Source organism: Clarias gariepinus, chromosome 16, assembly GCF_024256425.1.
Source record: "Clarias gariepinus isolate MV-2021 ecotype Netherlands chromosome 16, CGAR_prim_01v2, whole genome shotgun sequence".
NCBI lineage: Eukaryota > Metazoa > Chordata > Actinopteri > Siluriformes > Clariidae > Clarias > Clarias gariepinus.
This window is the reverse complement of record NC_071115.1, coordinates 16215660-16239073: the sequence shown is the minus strand read 5'-3', so window position 1 is coordinate 16239073 and position 23414 is coordinate 16215660. Positions and strand designations below refer to the sequence as shown.

At 37.1% G+C, this 23414-nt stretch overlaps 2 protein-coding genes across 3 annotated transcripts; one reads left to right on the top strand and one right to left on the bottom strand.

Moving 5' to 3' along the window:
- Positions 1-598: 598 nt before the first annotated feature.
- On the bottom strand, positions 599-6854 carry narfl (nuclear prelamin A recognition factor-like). 2 transcript variants are annotated; one of them, XM_053514046.1, is made up of 11 exons: positions 6726-6854; positions 6082-6177; positions 5059-5202; positions 3655-3787; positions 3344-3478; positions 3076-3194; positions 2814-2943; positions 2657-2729; positions 2383-2520; positions 2015-2172; positions 599-1166 (listed from the first exon to the last, which is right to left on the bottom strand). In XM_053514046.1, the coding sequence occupies exons 1-11, from the start codon at positions 6789-6791 to the stop codon at positions 925-927; spliced, it is 1434 nt and encodes a 477-aa protein (XP_053370021.1). In that variant the 5' UTR covers positions 6792-6854; the 3' UTR covers positions 599-924. The 2 variants fall into 2 exon arrangements, with proteins under 2 accessions (XP_053370021.1, XP_053370022.1); XM_053514047.1 differs by having other exon boundaries at positions 3655-3784.
- A 4085-nt stretch (positions 6855-10939) lies between these two features.
- Positions 10940-22744, top strand: zgc:113333 (beta-N-acetylhexosaminidase). Its single transcript, XM_053514070.1, has 14 exons — positions 10940-11172; positions 15388-15465; positions 15740-15989; positions 16084-16193; positions 16889-16976; positions 17446-17610; positions 17709-17892; positions 18108-18179; positions 18267-18471; positions 19300-19382; positions 19489-19564; positions 19704-19802; positions 19963-20052; positions 21142-22744. The coding sequence occupies exons 1-14, from the start codon at positions 11168-11170 to the stop codon at positions 21335-21337; spliced, it is 1701 nt and encodes a 566-aa protein (XP_053370045.1). The 5' UTR covers positions 10940-11167; the 3' UTR covers positions 21338-22744.
- The last annotated feature ends 670 nt before the right edge of the window (positions 22745-23414 follow it).

The following is a 23414-nucleotide window of genomic DNA, read 5'->3' as shown; positions in this document are numbered from 1 at the left end:
AAGAAGCCTGTATGTCCACGAATGTTGATCCTGGGCAAGGTAGCTTTGAGCTGAGAAAACTTTCTACCCTGATGGTATCCAAGCACTAGTGAAGTGCATTAGTATATATTAGCAGGAAATTGTTTTAAGAAATAAAGGACATTTATACACTCATAGCTCTTTATTCTTTTAAAGCAATCAAAAGTCCTGGTTTAACTTGAACACTCTTCACAAATGAAATATTTAATCATTAAACGCAAGACCAGAGAAACTGCAAGTGGCCTCTCATTGTGTGTTGAGTATGATGCTGATTAGTGTCCTTGTGTGATGTACAGATCAGCTGAGCAGTGGTATGTGGGAAAATATTTTAGGAAAATCTTTCATACTGGGAGAAGGAAAGAAAAAAAATCAGTTTCACAATTCTTGGCAATATCAAATAACAGTTTTCTTTCATGCGGTGAGCTGCAGGTTTACAAGGACAGCCGTCTGTCAGGAATTTTTACTGACAAATATATTGCATTATATTGACAGGGATCTTACAACATGAATAAAAAATTCAGGAAGCACAACAAGACAACTACAGAGTAAAGGTTTCACAGACAAATGCTATACAACCAAAGTTTGTGATTTTATTTATTGATTCATTTTTTATTCATTTAAAAATGCAAGGTTTAAAAGAGCATCACTCTCATTTCTGTACTTCTTGATGGTGTCATGAAATACTAAACCACTCATCCTTGATACCTAGTACAAAGCTGCAGAAAATAAGATAATTAGTTATCTGCTGAACTAACTACATGTTAGTAGTACTGATCGTACTTTTTAATACGGGAAAGTACTCAGGATTGTCAGTATGACTTCACTGCTCCTAACACTTGGCCTGAACCGGCAGGTCATTGATTATGTTCCACGCGTCATTTCGCATCACAGCAGGCTTTCAGATGTTTACCACTTGATGGTGAGTCCATTGGTGCTTTTCTCCACCGCATGATACTGTGTGTGTAGGAGCTCTCGTGCTTTTTCCTCACTCACACTATTTAGCCATGTGTGGTAAAGTTCAGCAACACGCCGATTCTCCTCAGGGGCGGATGACTGCTCCGCGCAGTACGCTTCCTCCACCTGCTGCAGCAGCTCCTTGTTGGACTGATCTGCTACAGGCTTTAGCTGACCTCCTCCATTCAAACACCCTGCGAACACACACACATCATGCTGACTATAACAAATCAACACAATAACTGAAGTTTTGCTTTTGTATATTACAGTAGATAAATAATAAATTTAAGTACAGTTGTTTCAGGTGTTCAAGTCAAACCAGGACTTTGGATTGCTCAGAATCATGGCAAGTTATCCGGCCATTTTTTCAAGTATCAGGCTTTCTACTCATGGGAACGACTGCAATGTGAATGTAAATTTGAATATTTTATTGTGGCTAAGAGTCTCATCACTCTGCTGTGCTGTGAAGTCTTCTGTAAATGTCAATCGGTTTTACGCCTTCATGGAATAACAAAAGTCCCGGTTTCACTTGAACACCCCTCATATATACAGTAAGAAGCTTGCTGATTTAATGATCCTTGATCAGCTGTTTGTAAATATATATACACACACATAGGCAACCAATCAGGGCTAACTTGGCAATATTGTGCTACTCAATTTTAATGATGGTAGACTGTCTAAAAAATGTATTATTAAGAATAAAAATAAGTTATAAGGAATAATAAAAAAAAATTATGGTAAAAAAATAATAATAAATGGCCCATGATACATTTGGGCAGGTATAGGTCAGTGGGAAGTTGCTCATCAGGAGGTCTCCAGTTCGAGCCTGGACTGCCACTGTTGAACCCTTGAGCAAGGTCCTTCACCCCCAAATGCTCAGAAACAACCCGACACCATAAGTAACTTCCACAGAATATATGGCTAGTGTATATCTATAGGGTGTGAGGTATCTATTACTAGATGTGCCAGATGGCATGTGGACGGACACCCTCTCCGCTCCATGACACATAATGACATCACTTTACAAAATGACTCCTCTAACCTGAAGGACATGCCATGACTTCTACAAAATGGTACGGTGACTTTCCCCTCTTTAACTTCTGTACGAGATTTTGAATATTTCTGAAGCCATAGGTGCTGGCAAAGCGCAGAAGAACTTCTCCATCTTTCTCTAGAATGACCTCCTGGAAGTCCTTGTTTCTGTCGCAGAAAATCAAATCTCCATAAGTGCATAGGATACAAAGCAATGCACCGAAAGACAGACAGAAGAGTTAAAATATGACGACCAAACAACAATAAGTAAAGAGTAAAAGGACAAGCTATTGAGATCAAGTCACTCCATTGCAAAATACTGACTGAGAGAAACTACTTTTAAACGGCTAATGTGTGCCTTGGACTGTTCATACTTACTTGAGGGTCTTGTATGTGAGCTTCTCTACTTCAACTCCAAAAAGCTGTTTGGCAGCATGGGTGAAGACATGGTGAAGATATCCTCCTGAGCCACTCCCAGCATGACACAGCAACTCCTTACCACACTCATTACTGAACCTATGGTCACGACCACACACGGTATAGGGTGTCACTCAACAAAAAAGTGTCCTGCTGCTAATCTGCACAGGTTTCCTGAAGCACTAAATTATTCATTACAATCATACTGCTTTTATTTACACAGATAGAAACGTACATAACATCTAAAGGTGCCGGCTCTACTTCACTCAGAGACACCCCCTCCACTTCCAACATCTTGAGAACTTCACCTGGAAATGAATCAGATTCCTAAGATGACCTACAGAAACACAAACAAACAAACAAACAAACAAACAGCCTCCTCTATTTCTTACCTGATGTAATGACACAGTCCACTTCTCTGGTCTCTGCCTCTTTAAAGTAGAAGTCAGGTCTGGACGCCTCCAGTTTCTTGTCATAGCAAGGCATCACGGTTACATGGTAAATATTTTGTGGCTCAACACCCTGTGCAACAAAAAGATTTAGCTCATGATAAACTAATTGGATGGATGGATGTTTTTTTTTATTTATTGATCTACAAAGAAATTCCAGATGTAGAATACATCTAAATCAAACAGCCTGCTATATTTGTGTTACCTGCTGATTAGCGAAGAAGCTCTTGACCAGTGAACCCATCATCTGTTGTGGAGAACGGGTTGTGCTAATGTAGGGGAGGATGAAGTCACCATGGGTCTTCTCGGCATAGCAGATCCAACCTGTTCTCGAGGAAAGAATGCTAATTAAATTCTCTGGTCTTAGCCTTTTTAAGTTAGACATTAATCTTAACCAAAAAAAATGCCATATAAAATATAATAAGGCGACATCTTTATGAGGAGTCTAAGGATAAAGGAAATCTGTTGGTTACCTGGGCAAGCAGACGCCAGCATGGGCAAGGCTTTCTTGTCCTCCTCCTTCCGAGAAAACCTCTTGAGGAACTCTCTCTGACTCTCTAGCAGGCTGAAGTTGCGACTGAAGGCAGTGTCAAACACGTAATGTACACCTGAAATACAGCAAACCAACCATATGAATATCAGCATAAAGAAAAGGTATAAACCTTCTATTCTTCCATCTACCATCCATCTATCCTCATTATTTTTAATGGACAAAGATGTTTTTGCTCAATATAAAGACTTGTATATTCTTAGCATTGGCCTGTTCCCAGCCCTTATCACTCACCCAGATTTTTGAAGAAGTTTGTAAGTCTCCTGGCCACCTCGCTGCTGCTGAGAGAGTAGTGTGCGGCTAGTGAAGCGCGAGACTGTGGTGAAACTGACACAACAACCAGCTTCTGCTGATTCCCGTTACTCTGCTACACAGAGAGACACTTACTTTAGGACAGTTGTGATAATGTACTAATGCATGTCAAAAATTACACACACTCCAATTATATTAAAACTTTCCATTCAAGGTTACTGTCTCCCCAGTCACCTCTGTGCAGGTGTGAACATGTTTCGTCAGTTCACTGGTAACTGTGGGAAGAGCAACAATAGATGCTACATTTGTGATTTGCACAAAAGAAAAAGAGCGTGCAGTGATTATTTTTTTGTGGTCTGGGGTGTACCTGGTGCTGAAACATCCCACGGGAGAGCATAAACAGAAGCATTTGGACATCTCCAAACAAACTTTGGACCGACAAGCTAAGGAAAGACAGTGGGCTCATAGCTCAGCCTAAAACATTTTTTTAATAATGGAATACAAAAGCTTGTTGACAAAGTGTACTGAAAGGAAGGAAGATTACAGTATGTAATGTCTTTTCTACAATATCATTTAAATTGATTCTATGGCCAGAGGTTGGATCATTTTTGACTTTCGTAGAATCCCAGCATCACTAAATTTACAGTGGACCCACACAGCATACACAGAAAAACAAAAACTCCAGAATTGCATTTATACATAGTGCATTATCCATTAAAGCACTTCAATACTGTAATATATTTACAATATAATATACTAAAACACTTAAGCTAGATACGATGGCTTGAATCGTTTTTAGGATGGTCTTCTAAAGTTCGTTACATTTAAAATATGTCATTAAAATTTAATATAGTTATTTACAGAGGACACTTATAAGTGACAATGATTATTATTATATGATAACAACTAGAGCTGTGAATCATACTGTATGTAGACTCTTGATTCAATTTAACTTTTGAGCACTGTGATTTTTAATTACCTTTAATTCAAAGCACTACAGTATAATATTTATTGTCTGATTTATTTCAAACAGCTATGTTTCTTAACTAAAATGATCTAATAACCATCAAAATGCCATGTAACTTTGTGGTGGTGTTTGTTTAAATGTCATGTCCCATACAAATAATGTAATGTTTGTGATATGATAATGTTTTGTCCTGCCAATCGACACTCCAGTCGAGAAAGTGAAGGTAATGCATCAACTGCTCATAAACTCAAAAGAGAGAGTGATAATCTCACAAAAACAAGAGTATTTGAAGACGGTGCAAACAGACGGTGTTTGTGTAACTTCATTTAATCCATCAACAAAATCAATCTCAGAAGGCATAATGCACGTTTGTTTGACGGTGCTTAGAAGTATTTTTCAGAAAGGTTATACATCAGTACCTTATTAAGACGGAGTATTCTGTATAATTCCTCATGACTCTGCTGAGTGATTAGGATGCTCTCGGCTGATGTGATGCAGCCACTACAGGCCAGACAGTCATTCAGAGTAATCTTAGCTTTCTCCAGCTTGTGCATTTGCCCATCCTGGAAACAAAACATAGGTCTGTATCAAAGCTTACACCCAAACAAAACTGATGCTTACAGTATTTTGGGATTTTGCCAGATAGACAGTGTTGGAACATTATCAGGAAAAAAAAATCAACAATCAACAGCGCTCCCTACAGTGAGATGCTTAATAAACAGCTGAGGCCTAAACTTTGGATTGAACGCAGAGGACTGATATCCTGATATTGCTCCATCAGACTTTTACGTGTTCGGTTATTAACCTTATCAAAACTGTGTGTGCATTGATCTGCTTGTTCCGTAAAAATAATTCTGCATACTCTGTTATAAAGCCTATGGCATACAAATACTGAAATCATTCACATTATTACAGAGTATGCAAAATTATTTCAGGGATGCATGCCCAAGGAGTGCATTGCTTAAATGCAGTATAATTATAGGTAATATGAGCATTTTAGCTGCCGTGATGCTTCATGAGGCTTACGTCATGTGCCTTGCTTTGCTTTACCCCTCCTAACTGGTAGATGATGTGTGATTATCAGGAGATAGGAACCAACATAATAATGGGAACTTTAATTATAATGTGTCGACATGGTGGCTTAGTGGTTAGCACTGTTGCCTCGTCATTCCAGGTTCTGGGTTCGATTCCCACATCGGGTCTCTGGGCATGGGGTTTGCGTGTTCTTTACGTGCTTGGTGGATTTCCTCCCACAGTCTAAAGACATGCAGATTAAGCTAATTGGTGTTCAGAAATTGCCCGTAGTGTGTGTTCCCTGTGATGGATTGGCATCCCATCAAGGGTTACCCCTGCCCTAAGTTTCCTGAGATAGGCTCCAGACCCCCCGCAGCGGATTAGACGACGAGTGAGTAATTGTAACGTATAACAAAAACTTCACAAACCTCATTAACCTGAAAGTATGTGCCGTCATCTTCGATTTGGATTTTGGCCACAGATCGCCCCTGCTTCTTGTCAACTTTCACTGGCTTCACACACTCCTGGGGAAATTGTTTGGAAGGTAAATAGGTTTTAATAAAGGGGTTACAGTAAAAACATCAACATGTACAGTAACACAAGGGCCTAGGTTTCATTACTAGTAAATGCAATGTAAATTCACTCAACACATGATGTACAGCAAAACATTTTTTGTTTAAACTCCAGAAGCTAACGTTACTACAAACCCATCTCAAAATAATATAATTTATTCTATTCTATGAATTATTATTTATAATAATCACAACCTTATTATAGGACCTAACCTTATTTTAATTTAAACGCTTAAGACAGACCAGAAACTGAAGAATGTTATTCATTTATCATTATAGACGACGACTGTACTGACTGATAAACGTGTCTCTTGAACAAAGCAGGCTACCTGTTACGGAGTTAATAAGTGTTGGCACCCTGTGCGCATGCTACCTAGTGACCTGTCAGCTAACTTCACTGCAGTGCTAAGCTAACTCACTTTCAGCTTTTGCTAACTCGTTAGCTGAAGCCAGAAGCACGTTAAAAGTCGAATAAAACACAAGCACTGCCATAATTCTACCTGTGACGGTGTAATAAAATCATCCAAATCAGTTAGCTTTAAAACTCCGCTGAAGTGGGACGCCATAGTAAATGACGTCCAAACAATAATAAGACACAGCGACCAGATCAGACCGCACTGCAGGCTCCTCCCACTCAATCAGACACGTGACCCGGAAAGTCCCGCCCCACGCGGGACTTTCCGGCGTAAGTATAAAAGTATGTAACGTACTGTTATGCACGAGGCGTAATATGTAAGTATGTGATGTACTGTAATGCGTTGGTTGGTTGGTCTTTCGGCTGCTCCCGGCAAGGGGTCGCCACAGCGGAATGCCCAGTCCGCACTACAACTTGGCACAGGTTTTACACCGGATGCCCTTCTTGACGCCACCCTCCCATTTTATCCGGGCTTGGGACCGGTGCTGTGTCGAAGTTGGTTCCCCCATCAGGATGCGTTTTTTTTAGCCCCACCCCCGTGAAAACGGCACAGCCTACAAGTGACTCAGCCGAGGTTCATCATTCTAAATATGTCCAAGATAACAAGGGAAACACATCCTGATGGCTAGAGTTCGTCAGGGGATTAAAAAACACTAACTGTCCTTTTTGGCCTTTACTGCGTTCCGTAGAAGCTCAGTGGTCCGCGCATAACCCTTCGCGGGCGAGCCTTCTCCTAAATGCGCGTTCCCTGTGCCCTTTTTTACGGGGGTGGGGCTAAAAAAAACGCATCCTGATGGGGGAACCAACTTCGACACAGCACCCGGCACTGCATCCAGTGGCTGGGGTTTGGGCACTGTAATGCACGATGCATAATTTTAAACATGCTTAAGAGCTGTATTTTTATAATATTGTGTGAATGATATTGAGTGTTTTAATCAAATTAAGAAAAAAAGAAGGAAAGAGAATGAAAGAAATATGGTATAGACTATTTAAAAATAGAGCGCTGCTCTGTCCTGTATACAGACTTCCGGGATGTAAACTATTCAGTCAGTGAGTCACGACAGCGCTTCAGGAAAAGCTGCTTTAATTTTTTTCCGCAACCACCAGATGTCGCTGTGCTTCCTGAGATCAACTGAAGATTTGAATAATTTCTTACACAAATTTAAAGAAAGCTATCGTGCTTTATAAGGCTTCTTTAGGCCTCACTACAGGAGTCCAACATGTTCTGTGTTGAGCAGAGCTGTTATCACTTACTCATCATCTATACCTCTTTGGGGTCACAGAGGGGCCCGGAGCCTACCCATGAGACTTAGGGCACGAAGCGGGGTACACCCTGAATGGGGTGCCATTCCATCGCAGGAGAGCTGTTATGATGCTGTTTAATCTAATGCTATCTGGCGAGTGAGTAGTAGTAATCTCGTAGCGGTACTTTTACAGTAGTAATAATAAGCCACTGTCACTGTGGCACTGTAACAAACATCAAATTAAATGGCAGCAGCATACTGTAGCATTGAGTTCTTCTCTTCCTGCCAAATTGAACTAGTTTTTGAACTCCTAATGAACCTTACTCACACTAGTATCGATGCCGATTGCAGATGCCAACTATTCACACCCTACAAATGATTCTCCCTGCCCTGGATTGTAGGGCTGGTATAATTATTGGATTGTACAACAATTGTGTGATCTCTTCCCCTCCCACATCATGCTATTCATTGCTTAACATTGACACTGCTGATGTCACCAGTAACTGTTGAGGTATTTTAAGTGCAAATAAACTATAAAGAATTTTGTCTACACCTTAACATAATTTTTGTAATACCACTTCAATTAAAGCATACGTTGATCCAAGACACACACCTAAGCACCGTCATATTCACTTAAAAAATATATACATAATAAAGTGTATATAACCAGGGCTTATTATTCTAATCACCCCACCCACTTTTCTTATTATTCTAACTCACATGATATTGTAAGGCATACAAAGGTTACTTAAGTCATGTTTTGTGTATGCTCATTCGCTTTGATAAACTCCTACTATAGTTTAGAGTACTATAGTTAGAGCTAATAACTTAGCTCTAATGTCTAATATGTCTGATAGGACTGTTAGTCTTACTAAAATCATACTCTAGTAATTATATGTCACTTATTTACCTACATGTGTTAATTAGCGTTTAACTATACACTGTTTAAAGACTCATTTTTAATGCTTTTCTTTAATAGAATATGATTTAGAATCAGGTTTACTTTGGTTTACAATAAATAATTTAGACAATTGGGTTAATCACATGATGAAGCATTCAATATTAGGAATTGTTTGTAACACCCAATATCAAAACAATAATTACTGCAAGATTTGTGTATTCTCTACTCGAACACACCTACACATGGCAATTAAATAGCATGTTGAATCCAGGTATAAGGTATTGGACAAGTTTAAATTGTTTGTCCTGCAGTTGGACTATCACATTATCACATAATTCAGCCTGAATTGAAAGCAGAAATATCACTGTAAAGCAGAGCATGCATGTAATGCAACATGATGTCTTATCTGTGTTTTCACAACAAAAAAAATATATCACTAAACACTGTATTTATACAGTACATATGACAAGGACTTAAAGTCCCTGAAGAACTCATGGTGGTTATTCCCAACCATACAAATCCAATCTACTAATTTGATTATTATTGCTGATAATTTTATACTGAGGAGAGTAAATTGTAGCAGAAAAACACAAGTGAGGTTTAGGGCCATAGTTTAAGGTTCTTGCCTACCATGTGGAATGCCCAGGTTCAAATCTCACCCAATGCCTAAAACCCAGCCATTGGATGCAGTGCCGGTCCCAAGCCCCGATAAAATGGGAGGGTTGCATCAGGAAGCACATTTAGTGTAAACCCTGTGCTAAGTGGTGTTCGGATCGGATTGTCCGCTGTGACGCCCCATCGATGGAAGCAGGTAAAAGACCAACAACAACTGGTTTTAAAGATTTTACAATCTGTGGTGCCATCTTCATCTTACACCATCTCCTGGGGGAGTAAGATAATCTCTCTCTCCCCAGGTCTCTTTCTTAATTAATTAGGTACTGTAAAGCTATGTAAAATCATGTCGAGTAAGGGTACTGGTCCTGCTGGTGTCAGTGCTAAGGTTTGAAAAGCGTGTGTTGAGCATATTTGCGATGATTTTTTAATTGAGGCCGAAACTGGAAAAGGAGCACAGATCCAGTTGGAATTTATTATATTGGACTGTTGAAAATATCTAACCTGAGGTGTTGGCTTTGCTCTATCTGTGCTTTTAATAGGGTCTTCTTTTATATTTTACTCCTCTGAACATTCAGTGCTATTATAATATCTAGGACATGTTCTCATATTGTAAGTGAATGCAAATTCTAGCTTTGGGACAATGATTACTTTGCCTAGGGTCTAATAGACTGAATTAGTCTGCCAGTCTGCTGTTTGCTTGTTTTGATTATTCCTCTGAAATTGCTCAGGAACTGAAAATGAGGGCCAAAAATGAAAGCCAAAAAAATCTTTCAGGAAGCCTGAAGAACTATTACTCAAGAATAGAGTAAAATAAATCAAGAATTTCTGGCTCATTAGATGCAAGATATAAGGAAATAATATTTTGCATACTGTAGCTGAATCATAATTGTGCAATATCCAGGAGGCACTGCAAACACTCAGACCATCATATGGCTGGTGTTTAATGTTAAGTTGAATTTCATGCATTTATCACTGAGTATTCATGTGAGTTTTCTGAAGATTGCATCACATCAAATGTTATGAAATGTGTGATTTCTTTGCTGTCGTTGTTTTTCAGTTTCATGAATGTGCTGTTCATAACATAGGTTTGACAACACTGGTGATACCTGCTTGTGCACACCTAGGAATTCAAACCAAAAATCAGGGGTTTTTTTGTTTGCTTGAGATGTTTAGTTCTCACAATGTTATTTCTGGTTTGTCCTAAGAACGATTTTCATGTTTGTTCCCAAGAACATGTTAATTAACGTTTTAAGAATGTTAAAAGAAATGTAATTATGTAATATTGCAGTAGAACCACCTTAGAACCTAAAGAGACTTTTAGTGAATATTTTGGGAATATGAGAGTGTTCATGCGTTGGTCAGTTTAGTCAGTTTAGTCAAAAAGCTCGATAACTTGTCAGTTGCAAAAGAAGTTATCTTGTTTGACCAGCTTGTCCTGTTTCTCTCTCTCTCTCTCTCTCTTTCTCTCTCTCTCTCTCTCTCTCTCCCCCACATACACACACACACACACACTCACACCCCTAAATAATTTGTGCTCAGGTGACATATGTTGAGTAAAAGATTTCCTGAAAGCCTCTTATTAAAGAAGACATAGTTACTCATAAAGTAAGAGTCACTCGGTGGTGAGGCTGGTCATAATAATCGGTAGCCTTCTTGGTTTTTGCATTTGCATTGCAGCATTTGCATTTCACTACACACAGAGCCCAAGGAGCAAATCATGTAAAGCCTTCATTTTGTTGTCATTGGAGTCGATAGAAACTTCTTTTAATGGGGTAAGTATTCCTTTTTTAATTATAATTATAGGCTATTGATTATGGCTCTGAGACTGAACATCTGACATGTTACTTTGTAAATTGCAAACATGCTCCCTTAAATTAGCATGCTGCTTTATATTTAAATTTGGCATCAACCTATGTTTATGACATTGTATTGCAATATAAAATATTAAAAAAAATTTAATAAAGGGGAATGATGAAGATTAGAGAGAAATAGGCACAGTAAGTTAGTAAGACAAAAACAGCCAGTCGAAGGGATTTTTTTTTTAATTGTTATTCCTTTGAGTTGTATGGAATGTTGAACACCATTTTATTTCTACTAAGGGTGTGACCAAATAGAATGTATTATTCAGAATTAAGCAGATAATGCATCATAAATGAACGCAAAAATTAACTGTGGGTGGAGTACACAGCTAAATCCCCAGTGTTCAATGAATAAAGGGACAGTTAAGATTTTTTGAAGTTGGTCTTAAATCAAAATTGATGTGCATATAATTACAATAGATTTTGGTCGTTATAAAATTTTCCTGTTCTGCACATCGACAAAGCAATGACAATAAAGGCATGTACGAGAGAGTCTGGTGTGGAACAACTTGGCTTGAACTTGGCCTGACATTAACTCGTTAGAACACCTTTGGGATGAATTAAAGCGGAGACTGTTAGCCAGGCCTTCTCGTCCAACATCAGTGTCTGATCTCACAAATATACTTCTAAATTACGCTTCAAAAATTCCCATTTTAACTCCTAAACCTTGTGGAAAGCGACAAAAAGAGTTGAATCTGGTAGAGCTGCAAAGGGTGGGCCAACATCATATTAAACTCTATGGATTTAAAATGGGATGTTACTCAAGTTCATATGAATGAGAAGGCAGGCAAGCAAATATTTTTTGCAATATAGTGTACAGTATATACAGGGGATGGACAATAAAACTGAAACGCCTGGTTTTAGACAACAATAATTAATTAGTATGGAGTACAGCATCAATTCGAGGGATTTTAAGCCATTCTTCTTGCAGAATAGTGACCTGGTCAGTACGTGGTGCTGGTGAATGAAAACATTTCCTGACTCGCTTCTCAAAAACACCCCAAAGTGGCTCAATAATATTTAGATCTGGTGACTGTGCAGGCCATGGGAGATGTTCAACTTCACTTTTATGTTCATCAAACCACTCTGTCACCAGTCTGGTGAAATATACGAAGATGACTTCCCCAGTATGGCTGTTTAGTTTAAAGTTAAAGGCCCAAATCATAGTCATACACATCATAGAGTATGTAATGTGTATCCACTTTTGCAAATGACCCAAAACATCCGACTTCATGTTGAGTTGAGCCCATGACATGCATAGTGAAAATTGTTCAGCTTAATGAGATCTAGAAGTCTCCCGGGTTTGCCATCTATGCATGCAAGTGTATATGAGCTATGCAACAAAAAATACAACAACAACAAAAAAACTTACGAAAAATAATCGTTAACAACCTTTTTTTTCTATGACTAAAACCAGACGATGACGAGACGTCACAGTTATCAATGAACAGCGACAATGATGAAATCAGCATGCAATATCATTGACGAAAAAAGACAAGTAAACTAATAAAACATCTGTCTTTATTTTCATCAACATAATTTTTTTGTTACAATCCACTGCAATACGGTGTCCATTCATTATACCCGTATCTCACCTATGCGGTTTGGTGACTCGTGGTGAGATGCAGATTGGAAACTACGCCAAAACTCACGGTGAATGGCGATGATCCGTTAGATGATTCCGGCTGCTGCGTGAGTGAGATAGGGGTATTATTACATGAGCAGCAATATTTCCCGGGTCATCTTTAACCCATTAAAGAGCCAATATTTGGGCCCATTTTCAACCAGAGAAAAAAAACTGATGTGTAGTAATATTGAAGGAGAAACAGTGTGGGCACAAAATTGCTGGGAAAAATACCACAAACTTGAAGAGATGCATCAAGGCATACCATAAAAATCTCAAGGTACTTTACTACCTTTATATTGAAGCTATCCTTACAACAGTCCAGGTGCGAAAATTCATATACTGTAAAAAAAAATTAAAACACCCCGTGTAATAACTCCCGACTTTAAATCGGGAGATGTTGGGAGAGGTTGGTAATAAAATCCGCTCAGTGGAATGGGGGCCTTAGAGATGATAATCTCTCATTTGAAAATGTTGATAGAACTGGCCTTGATAATGAATAATTTAGTACATAAGTAGTTAAATAATAAATAGATCCAGTTTGTTTTAGGGTAAGGCTTTAAAGTTATACTACATGCTCCTTAGCTAAAGGATACAGTATAGTACTAAAGGTACAAAATGTGCCCCCCTGAGGGCAAGATAAAGTTTCTTATTCTGTTTCAGATTGTGCTGCTTAAATAAATATTGTACAGTGGAACCTTGGATTGCGATAGCATAATTCGTTCCGGAAATGTGCTTGTATATCAAAACACTTGTATATCAAAGTGAATTTCCCCATAAGAAAAAGTGGAAACTAAGATGATATGTCCGACAACCCAAAAATATTCATATTAACATAATTAAGCCATCCTACACAGCCTCCCACACTCCTCCCTTTTGTGTGCAAGTTATTGTGTGTGTGTGTGTGTGTGCACGCTTGGTTAAGTGAGAGTTTCTATCGGTAAACTGGTGTGTACACACACACACATACAAACACAAAATAAAAGATGCTTTACGCACACACACGGTCACAGTGATAAAGTACACGCACACACATATGTTCAAGTTCAAGTAGTCTTTATTGTCACTTTAACCATATACAGTTTAGTACACAGTGAAACGAAACAACGTTCCTCCAGGACCAAGGTGCTACATGCAACATAAATTTACAACATAAATTAACAGAAGAGCTAAAACTAGCTAATTAAGAGGCCTAGTTTGCTGGCTAGCAGAGACAAAACAGATTGACCTGACAACAAAAATTTTAACAACATAAATTAACAAAGACTAGCTAGCTGACCCAGAGAGGACGACTATACTTTTTTTTTACAGACAACAGACAACATAAAGTGCATGTGCAAATGTGCAAACAAGAGCAGCTGACTTTACAATGTATAGTCATATGTAATATGTAATATGTTGACTATACAAGTGACACACGCGCACTGAGACCAAGCATGGGTGACGATTGCCCACAATTCCACAGCGTGAGGGAGAGAATGACCATTGGCTCAGTTGTGATTGCGTAACGCTCGGGGTCAGAACAAGAACGCATGCTCGTTTTTCCAGCTCGTTTTGCTTGTTTTGCGGAACGCTCGCAATTGTATTTGACTAACAGTGCAGCTGCAGCTACTGATCAGCAAACAGAGGTTGAAAAAGAAAGCAACCTAGAGTTAAATGCAAAAATAACAACATTTGTCAATAATAATAATAATAATAATTAAATAATGTTTGGAAATCAGAAATGTTTTTGCATTAATGCTATAATAAAGTCCTAAAATTAAAAAAAGAAAATCCATAAGAAGGTTTGTACTAAAATACACACCTTCAAAAAAAGTGAATGGAATGAATTGCTATGTAATGTTTTGATATATTACTGTACTGAATGTGATGGAACAATGAGAGGCTTGACTGCATAATGTCACGAGTGTCATTAACATTACCAGTTATTACCATTCCATGCCTGAAATGCCATTCGGAAAAGCAGGTGTGTGTGTGTGTGTGTGTGTGGCCAAACAGGTTTATAATTTGACATTGTTAGAATTGCCCTGTTAGGTTTCTAGGTTAGGAGTGTGTGAAAAATCTTTTTTGAATCAATGTGATCGAGACAGCAGAATGTGTGAGTAACGCTAAAATTTATTGACAAAATTTATTCAAGAAGCTTCTTTTGGATTACAAGAGACAACCAGGCCTTTTAAAAAAAACACAGAGGAATAGTGAACTTGCAAACCTTCCGACAGTGCTTTGTTTCTTTTTATTTGGGAGTTTACTTTAGTAGTACCGTAGTTTAGCTTTTCAAATTTTGGTAATCACTCAGTATTTCTTGTATGCAGAAATTTACTATGAATCTTTTTATTAAGTGTAATAGCTATATACAATGTCTTAAGAATTTATTGTATAAGGCAACATGCTGTGTTGTTCTACAGTGATTGTACAGTATGTTGGGGGCAGGCGCAGTTTGGGTCACGCCTTCCAGTGTGGGATTGTCACTGATTGTGATTGTGGTTTATGTTTTATTTCTGCAGTAACATCGCTATGAGGATCTTAAAGATAGTGTTTGTCTGCCTGGGTGTGCTTGCTGCAGCAAAAATTGTTTTCCACAGGTGAGTGTACAGTATAAATCTGATGTTAAAAATAAGGTTAACATAATGACAAACATTAATACTGTAATATTTTGAACTGCAAAATGATGATTTAGTCACTTACTGATCTCTGTGATACAGTATGGATTACACAAAGCTGAAAATATTGTTTGATTTGCAATGTATTCTTTAAACCCTCTTCTCAGACGTATTTCTCAACCGGTGCTTGCCAACACATGAACCTTTGCACTGTTGGTTTTAACCATGTTTGCTATTTTGATAATGTTGTTTACAGTGGAAGAAAAGAAAATGGACAACACACAAGCGACGTGAAGTACTTTCTCACCCCAGGTCGTTTCTGGCTGCCAGAGAGTGTATCTGGACTTAGCAAATTGCTTGGGCAACCGACCGAAAAGAATAAGACAAAATCAAAGGACAATGTAAAAAGCACTTTAAAACCCCCAGTGAAAATGCATGCAGGCCCTCTCCGTATAGTGCACTTAGACCTTAAGGGTGCTCCACCCAAAGTTAGCTATTTTCAGCAGGTGAGCATTTTGTAAAAAAAAAAAAAAATTAAAAATGTACATATTTCTATGGATTTAAGTATTCTGGTCACTCTGTGGTTTCTATTTATTGCAGATCTTTCCACTTATCTCCAGTCTTGGTGCTGATGGGGTTTTGATGGAGTATGAGGACATGTTTCCCTATGAGGGGGAACTTGGGATTCTCAGCTCACCTTTTTCATACAGGTATGCTTGCTTTCTGCATTTATGTAGCTCTAATGATGATTTAATGGCTTACACTGTATGTTGATTAGGAAAGGATCATTCAGCCCAGTGGTATAGCCAGGAATCATACTAAATAAAAAATCACTTCATGATCTGTGCAATTAAATTGATATGGGTGGCATATTTGTGAATTTTTATCAGACTGTAATAGGAACCATTAGGAATAAGGGTCAATATCACAACATTAAAAATGTTGATAGCTAGATTCTTTTGGCATAAATCAGAAAATGTTATTTGACATTAAATAAGTAATTGCCCACTAATTGCACAATATAGTATACATATAATCTGTTTCTTTTGTGTTAACCATCCAAGAATATGCATTCGGAAATATTCAAGAGGGGTTCAAACCCCAAAATCTAGCAATACCATGTCTTTATAACATTACAGCAGACAACATTCAGTCACACACAGGCATTCAAACTAAAGAAAATATTATATAGTGTAAAAATATTGATCTTTGTACCATAATTATTATTTCTATTAATTATTTGTCTTCTTTAATCTACTCATCTAATGTATTCTTTGTCTAACATCTGGTTAAACAAGACTTACAAAATGCAGTACATTCTTACTAGGTAATTTTTTCCCTCTTGATGAATAAATTATTTTGTTTGATAAATAAATAATTTTTTGATTCTGATTAACTGAAACAGTCATGAGGAAATAGATGAAATTAAAATCTTGGCCAGCCTCTACAATCTTGAGCTGATACCCCTGGTGCAGGTGTTTGGACATCTGGAGGTAAGTAAAGATGTAGTTCTGATAGCTTGTAGCATTGCTCACCATAACCACATAAATACATATTCTGGAGATGTCCATTAAAACTAGGATCTCATAGGACCCAACAAAAACATTGCATGCTCAAAAAAATGCCTCATTTAGTTGTTGCACCCATATTTTACTATTTTACAAAAATTTTACTAAGTTTGTACAGTAATGTAGTTAATTAAAGTTAATGAATTCAACCTAAGCATACAAACTTGTTCAGCTTACATGCTATTCTTGAGCGGAAATTCTGCCCTTAATTTAAATATATGTGCGTCTGCATGAAAATATCACATAAAATTCCTTATTTGCATTAATATACATTACTAAGGGGGTCTGTGGATAACTAAAAGAGCGTTTGGGATTGGTCAGAATTTCTTTGAGAGTGATATGAATGAAATTTTGGAAAAGTCCTGTACAGTATATACCTTTTTCTCCTGTGCAGTTTGTGCTAAAACATGAAAAATATTTTCACTTGAGAGAAGAAAGCAACTATCCAAACAGCCTGAACCCTGTGGTCCCTGAAAGCTTAAGTCTGGTTAAAGCCATGTTAACACAAGTCCTGGAGAAGCACCCAGAAGCACGATGGTTTCATATTGGAGCTGATGAGGTTTGACTTTGAACTTTGTAACTTTTATAACTGCATTCTCTTTATTATTAAATATTTGCTGAATGAAAAGTGAGACTTTATTTGCAATAAACATGCAGGTTTATAACCTTGGCGAGAGTGAGGACTCGAAAAACTGGTTAAAGGAAAATAATAAAAGCGTGGGAGCACTCTTCCTCAGCCATGTGACAAAGGTCTGCCACTTCCTGGCTGAACAGAAGCCTGGAATAAAGCCAATATTTTGGGAAGACATGCTCAGAAAGCTTGATGCCAACTTAATCAAGGGTATGCCATTCAAAGATTCCCAACATTATAGCACAGCTAATTTAATTACAATAATCTTAAATATTTTTTTTAATAGACCTTATACTAATATAGAAACTTAAACAGTAACTCAAATACTATACTTAAAGAATTTACAGCTTACCATACCTCATTCTCAAGTATTTAGTTTGCTATAATTTTTTAAGTAAAATAATATAGATCTTTTTATTTTCTAGAATCCGGGATGCAAAATCTTGCATCGCCTATGATATGGAAATATGATTCGAACATGGATTTGTCCTTTATGGGTAAGACCTTTAAATTAATGTAGATATGTTGAGATATTTTTAACAAAGGCTTCAGATGTATGACAGAAAAAAAAAACTTTTTTTTAGGAGAAGTACTATCTAACTACCAAAAGGCTGGATTTCAAAATGTGTGGTTTGCAAGTGCATTTAAAGGAGCTTCAGGCATTGACCAGAGATGGACACCAATCAACCACCATTTACAGAATCACCTAGTCTGGCTTAGGTTCATTGACACCCTGTCTAAATATCCCTCTGTTAATGTAGACGGCATTGCTTTAACAGGCTGGCAAAGGTTTGTATATTAAAACAGTATATTAATGATCATCAAAACCATAATTTTATATTTTGGCCAATTGTTACAATTCAGGCAGGTGTAGTAGTACAATTCACAGTATTGTAGTGGTCAGCACTGTCGCCTTGCACCTCAAGGGCCCGGGTTCGATTCTCATCTCTGCGTGCAGGGAGTTTGCATGTTCTCCCCGTGCTTGGTGGGTTTCCTCCGGCTCTCTGGTTTCCTCCCACAGTCCAAAGATATGCAGATTAGGCTAAATGGCGTTCCTAAATTGCCTGTAGTGTGTGAGTGTGTGTCTGTATGTGTGTGTGACCTGTGATATGGATGTGCACCCTGTCCAGGGTATACCCTGCCTTATGGATAGGCTCCAGGCCCCCCGTGACCCTGAATACAGAATAAAGCGTGATAGAAGATGAGTGAGTGAGAGAGTGTTACAATTCACTGTTTACCGCCTACTTTCCCTGTGTATAGACTACTTTGTATATTTTGTTGATGAATAGGCTTTACACCCCAGTGGTTGTAAATTCTCAAATCTGATTAGTCAGATGTGACTGGATAATTTTCTATAGCAGGATGACTCTTTATAGTAATGTGTACGTTGCACAACAATTTTCTTTCCTTATTAACAGTCTTTCAGAAAGACTTAATATTCTAAAATAACTTATGGCTAGTAATAAATGTAAACACAGCATGTTATTATGGTAGTAACATTTAAAAGTTTTCCAAAATATTATTCTTTCTGTAATTAATCCATATATTGCCTTTAACATAAATGACCTATGAACTATAAACGACCATTACCAAGCATATTCCTTGTAAATGTTTTAGATACGAGCATTTCACGGTGCTATGTGAACTGCTTCCTGTGGCCATCCCTTCTCTGGCTGTCTGTCTAGAAGCTCTAAAGTATGGTGAGTACTCGGAAGCAAAATAAGACCTGAAGTGGAATAATGAAAAAGTACTGTACCATTAGACAACCCCAATTTATTTATCCTAATTGTCTATGTTTTTACACAGGTTCATTTAATGAAACAGCCAAAACTGAGGCAGAAAACATTTTAGGCTGTAAAATTGACATAGAAGCTAACAGCTGGTAAAAACAACAATGACAAACAACACCAATTTTTTATTTTATTTGATATGAATGAACACATACGTAGAAGGAACAATATTATAAATAGGACACAATACTAATTGTACCTGCTTGTGATGCGTCTCTTCATGTCTTCCAGTAAAGACACTGGGACATTTGCAGGTTCTGAAATATATTACATGGTGCAAAGAATCCACAATGAACTTCAGAAATCCACCGAAAAAATAATTGACGATCGGTAAGGTCCTTCGTAAAACATTAACAATTTATAGCATGTTAAGTTAAACAAGGCTTATCCGTTTAATAAATTAACCATTGTGGTTATATACTTTATCAAACACCAATCAATTTGTACTGATATAACCTTCCATCAAACCACTGTTTATTTCCTTGCACAGTCTCCTGAGAGGATCATTCAGTCGTTACCAGAGGAAGTACAACTTTGCCAATCCACGGCATGTTAAATCTTTGAAGGGTACGATAATCAAGTAAGTTTGTTCGACTTTAGAATCTTTAATATTTGCTTAAAAGTGTCTATTTTGGTTACATACAGTACCTTTGGATGACTAATTAGCTAAATAATATACTGATGTAATGATAAACTTCATTCTAATACTAATTTCTGAGAGTGCATGGTATCAGTACCAGTCGCATAGTTCATAATACTATAGCTGCCAACTTTTTAGAATCGTGAGACTGGAGTGAGATTCTAAAAATACAGACATTGGTTTACACACAGCAAAGAGAAAATGACAGTATTTGCATTAAGTTAAATCATCGATAAAGCAATGTATCGTTATTTATATCCATAAGAACACTCAAGGGCTGATGAACTTGATTAACATAGAATACAACAAAACACACACAATATTATATGTAAAATGCATCAGTCATGCCGGAGCCGTGGAAAAAAATCGAATGTATAAGAATCAAGTGATAAAATAATAACAGGAATATATAGGTTAAAAAACTCAAATATATATACTTTATAATATAAAGTGACACCACTGTAGTGATGAAAACTACAGAAAAAGAAGAAAAGCATAATAATAATAATAATAATAATAATAATAATAATAATAAATGGACAGTCAAAGAAGAAATCATTATTGATACAAAAGGAAGAAGGTGAGAAGAAAAGTAAAAATAAAGATACGGTGGGGCTTGATGGGTTTTCTACAGAACATAAAATGATTAAAAAAATGACTGGAGGAACGGATTTATAACAATTATTTCTAGAATTGTTCATTTTAAACATATTTCTACAATTATGTCATTTGCATTTTTTTTTTTTCAGCTGCTCCTTTTATGTTTTAATCTGGTTTCCTTTGGGCGTAACAAAGCCAGCATCGATTTGAGATGAATGAATAGTGTAATGCTAACCCCATTTTAGAATGCATATATCTAATATAGCTAACATATCTTATATAGCTTTTGTGATTCTTACTTTTATTAAGCTTGCCACCTTTTATCTAACTTCTTCATTTAAAATATTGTGACATTAAAACCAGTGTAGAAGTTATTTTAATTATAAAGTTTGTTGACAAGCGCATTTCTCCCATGTTTGTTCTTTTTAGAGTGGCGGAAGAGTGGAATGGCTTTATGGAGAAGTTCAGGAGGGAAATGAGTACTATCTTCTTCCCGGATACTGTGGAGGAGTGGATGGAAGAGAATGTTAACCAACACTTGGACAAACTCCACAGCTTAGCCAAAGATTTAGAACGCATTGATAAATTCAAAGGACAACCAAAAAACCTAAACTTTGTACAATGAAAAGACCCCCCCCCCCCCCAACTTAAAATAACTACGGTAATGATTCAGACTAAATATTGTCAATCTGAACGAGCATAACCGTTTATCCTGTACAGGGTCATTGGAAGTCCAGAGACTATCCCAGTAAAACCCTCGGCACTAGGTGGCATACACCCTGGACGGGGTGGCAGTCCATCACAGCACAACAAGCACACACACACACACACACACACACACACACATACACACACTCAACACAATTCAGAAACACCAATCAGCCTGTCTGTAATCTGCATGTCTTTAGACTATGGGAGGAGACCCACCAAGCACAGGAAGAACCCTGAGAACACAGAACACAGGGAGAACTCCACAAAGATCTGAGCCGATGGAGATGCTAACACACAGTACTGATCACTTTGCCACTACTTGTTACCACGTAATAGTATATTTATATTTTTATTTATTTTCCGTTGTTACTGTATAATTGTTAGGATCGGCCTGCAATGCTAGTTAAGCAAGGTTTTTTCAGCCAGTGTTCCGGATAATATTGAAACATCAATATTGTAGTAAAAGTTAACAGTCAACAGTTCAAATACAGAATTACTTACCAGAAATTTATCAGTTAAAAATTTTAATTTTTATGCTTGTTTTTTTACCATTAATTTATTCGATTTTAAACAAACAAACATATGTTTAAACGTAAGATCTGCAAAATAAAAGGTTTAAGCTGCAAAATTAAATTAGTAATTTTAGGTTGTTTGAAAGAGAAAATTTAAGGTAAATTAACAACAACGTTATACATTTATAAGTGTATCTGACCTCCTAAACAGTAAAATGAAAAAAAAAAAATAAGGCATTTATATTGATACAATGTGATATGGTAAATATTTGATTGCAAGGACCTTTTTTTTTTTATTATTCCTCAGTTTTTCTTTTTATTGATTTATTGCACTTCCTGTTTGCATGGTCTCTTTCAAGAACTGAAATGTTCTACAGTTAATGTGTAGTATTATGTTTTGTAATTTTATATTGGGTGTGAAATGTGGAAGTATCTGGCAATCTTTAAACAATGACTTAAGACATATCTGTTTGTTTCAGTTAATCCCTCCCTCAAAACAAACAAAGCAAAACTTTGCCTAGTAACCCAGTGTAAGGATCTATCCAATGATGGAAACTACAAAGGACTTCTCCTTTGTAGTCGCTCTGGATAGGAGCGTCTGCCCAATGCTTAAATGTGAAATGCCAAAAAAAAAAAAGATTTGCCATTGTATTGTGGGATTTCTGTTTTGTCTATAACTTTGTGCTGTTAATAAGATATGGAGTCATGCAGACTTTAAATGTTTATATATAAATGTAAATTTATTTTTTACTTTCTAATATTAAAAATCTACATATTTTGTGGTTTAAGAATTAAAGTATACATAAATATTATTGTCCCACTGGTCTTATAATTGATACCATCTTTGTAAGTTTGTGAGTATGGTTTCACCTTGTCCAGATGTGTTATACAAGGTGGGCTAATGCAGCTAGGAGTTATATTTAAGCAGCGGATTCTAGTTAATGATACTTACAAACAGTGTAACAAGTAACGCGTTAGAGTACTTGGATTACTTTTTTGATGTAACAAGAAATCTAATGTGTTAGGTCCGACATTTAAGTACTCAGTTATTTAGTTATATTTTCAAAAATGTAATTCATTATTCAGACAATTTATGTAATTTGTAAGCCAGACGTCAGTCAGTCCAAATTGATTAGTGTGTGTGTGTGTGTGTGTGTGTGTGTGAGTGTGTGAAAGTCGTCCTACAAGCGCCGCTCCCGATAACGCCCCCCTCTGTTATTCCCGCTGTTATACCCCTATCTCATCTATGCGGTTTGACTAAACTCGTGGTGAATCATGATGAACCGTACTTACGTAGGTGAGATAGGGGTATTAGTAGTTATTACTACTATATAGAGATTATGGGCCAAACTTTGCTGATTGATGACGGTAGAATAATTATAAAGGTCTTGACTAAAACAACATACATGAAGAATCACAAAGGAGTTTTTAGTTTCTGCAATGGAAAAGTACTCGAACTAGTTACTTTTATCAGAAAGT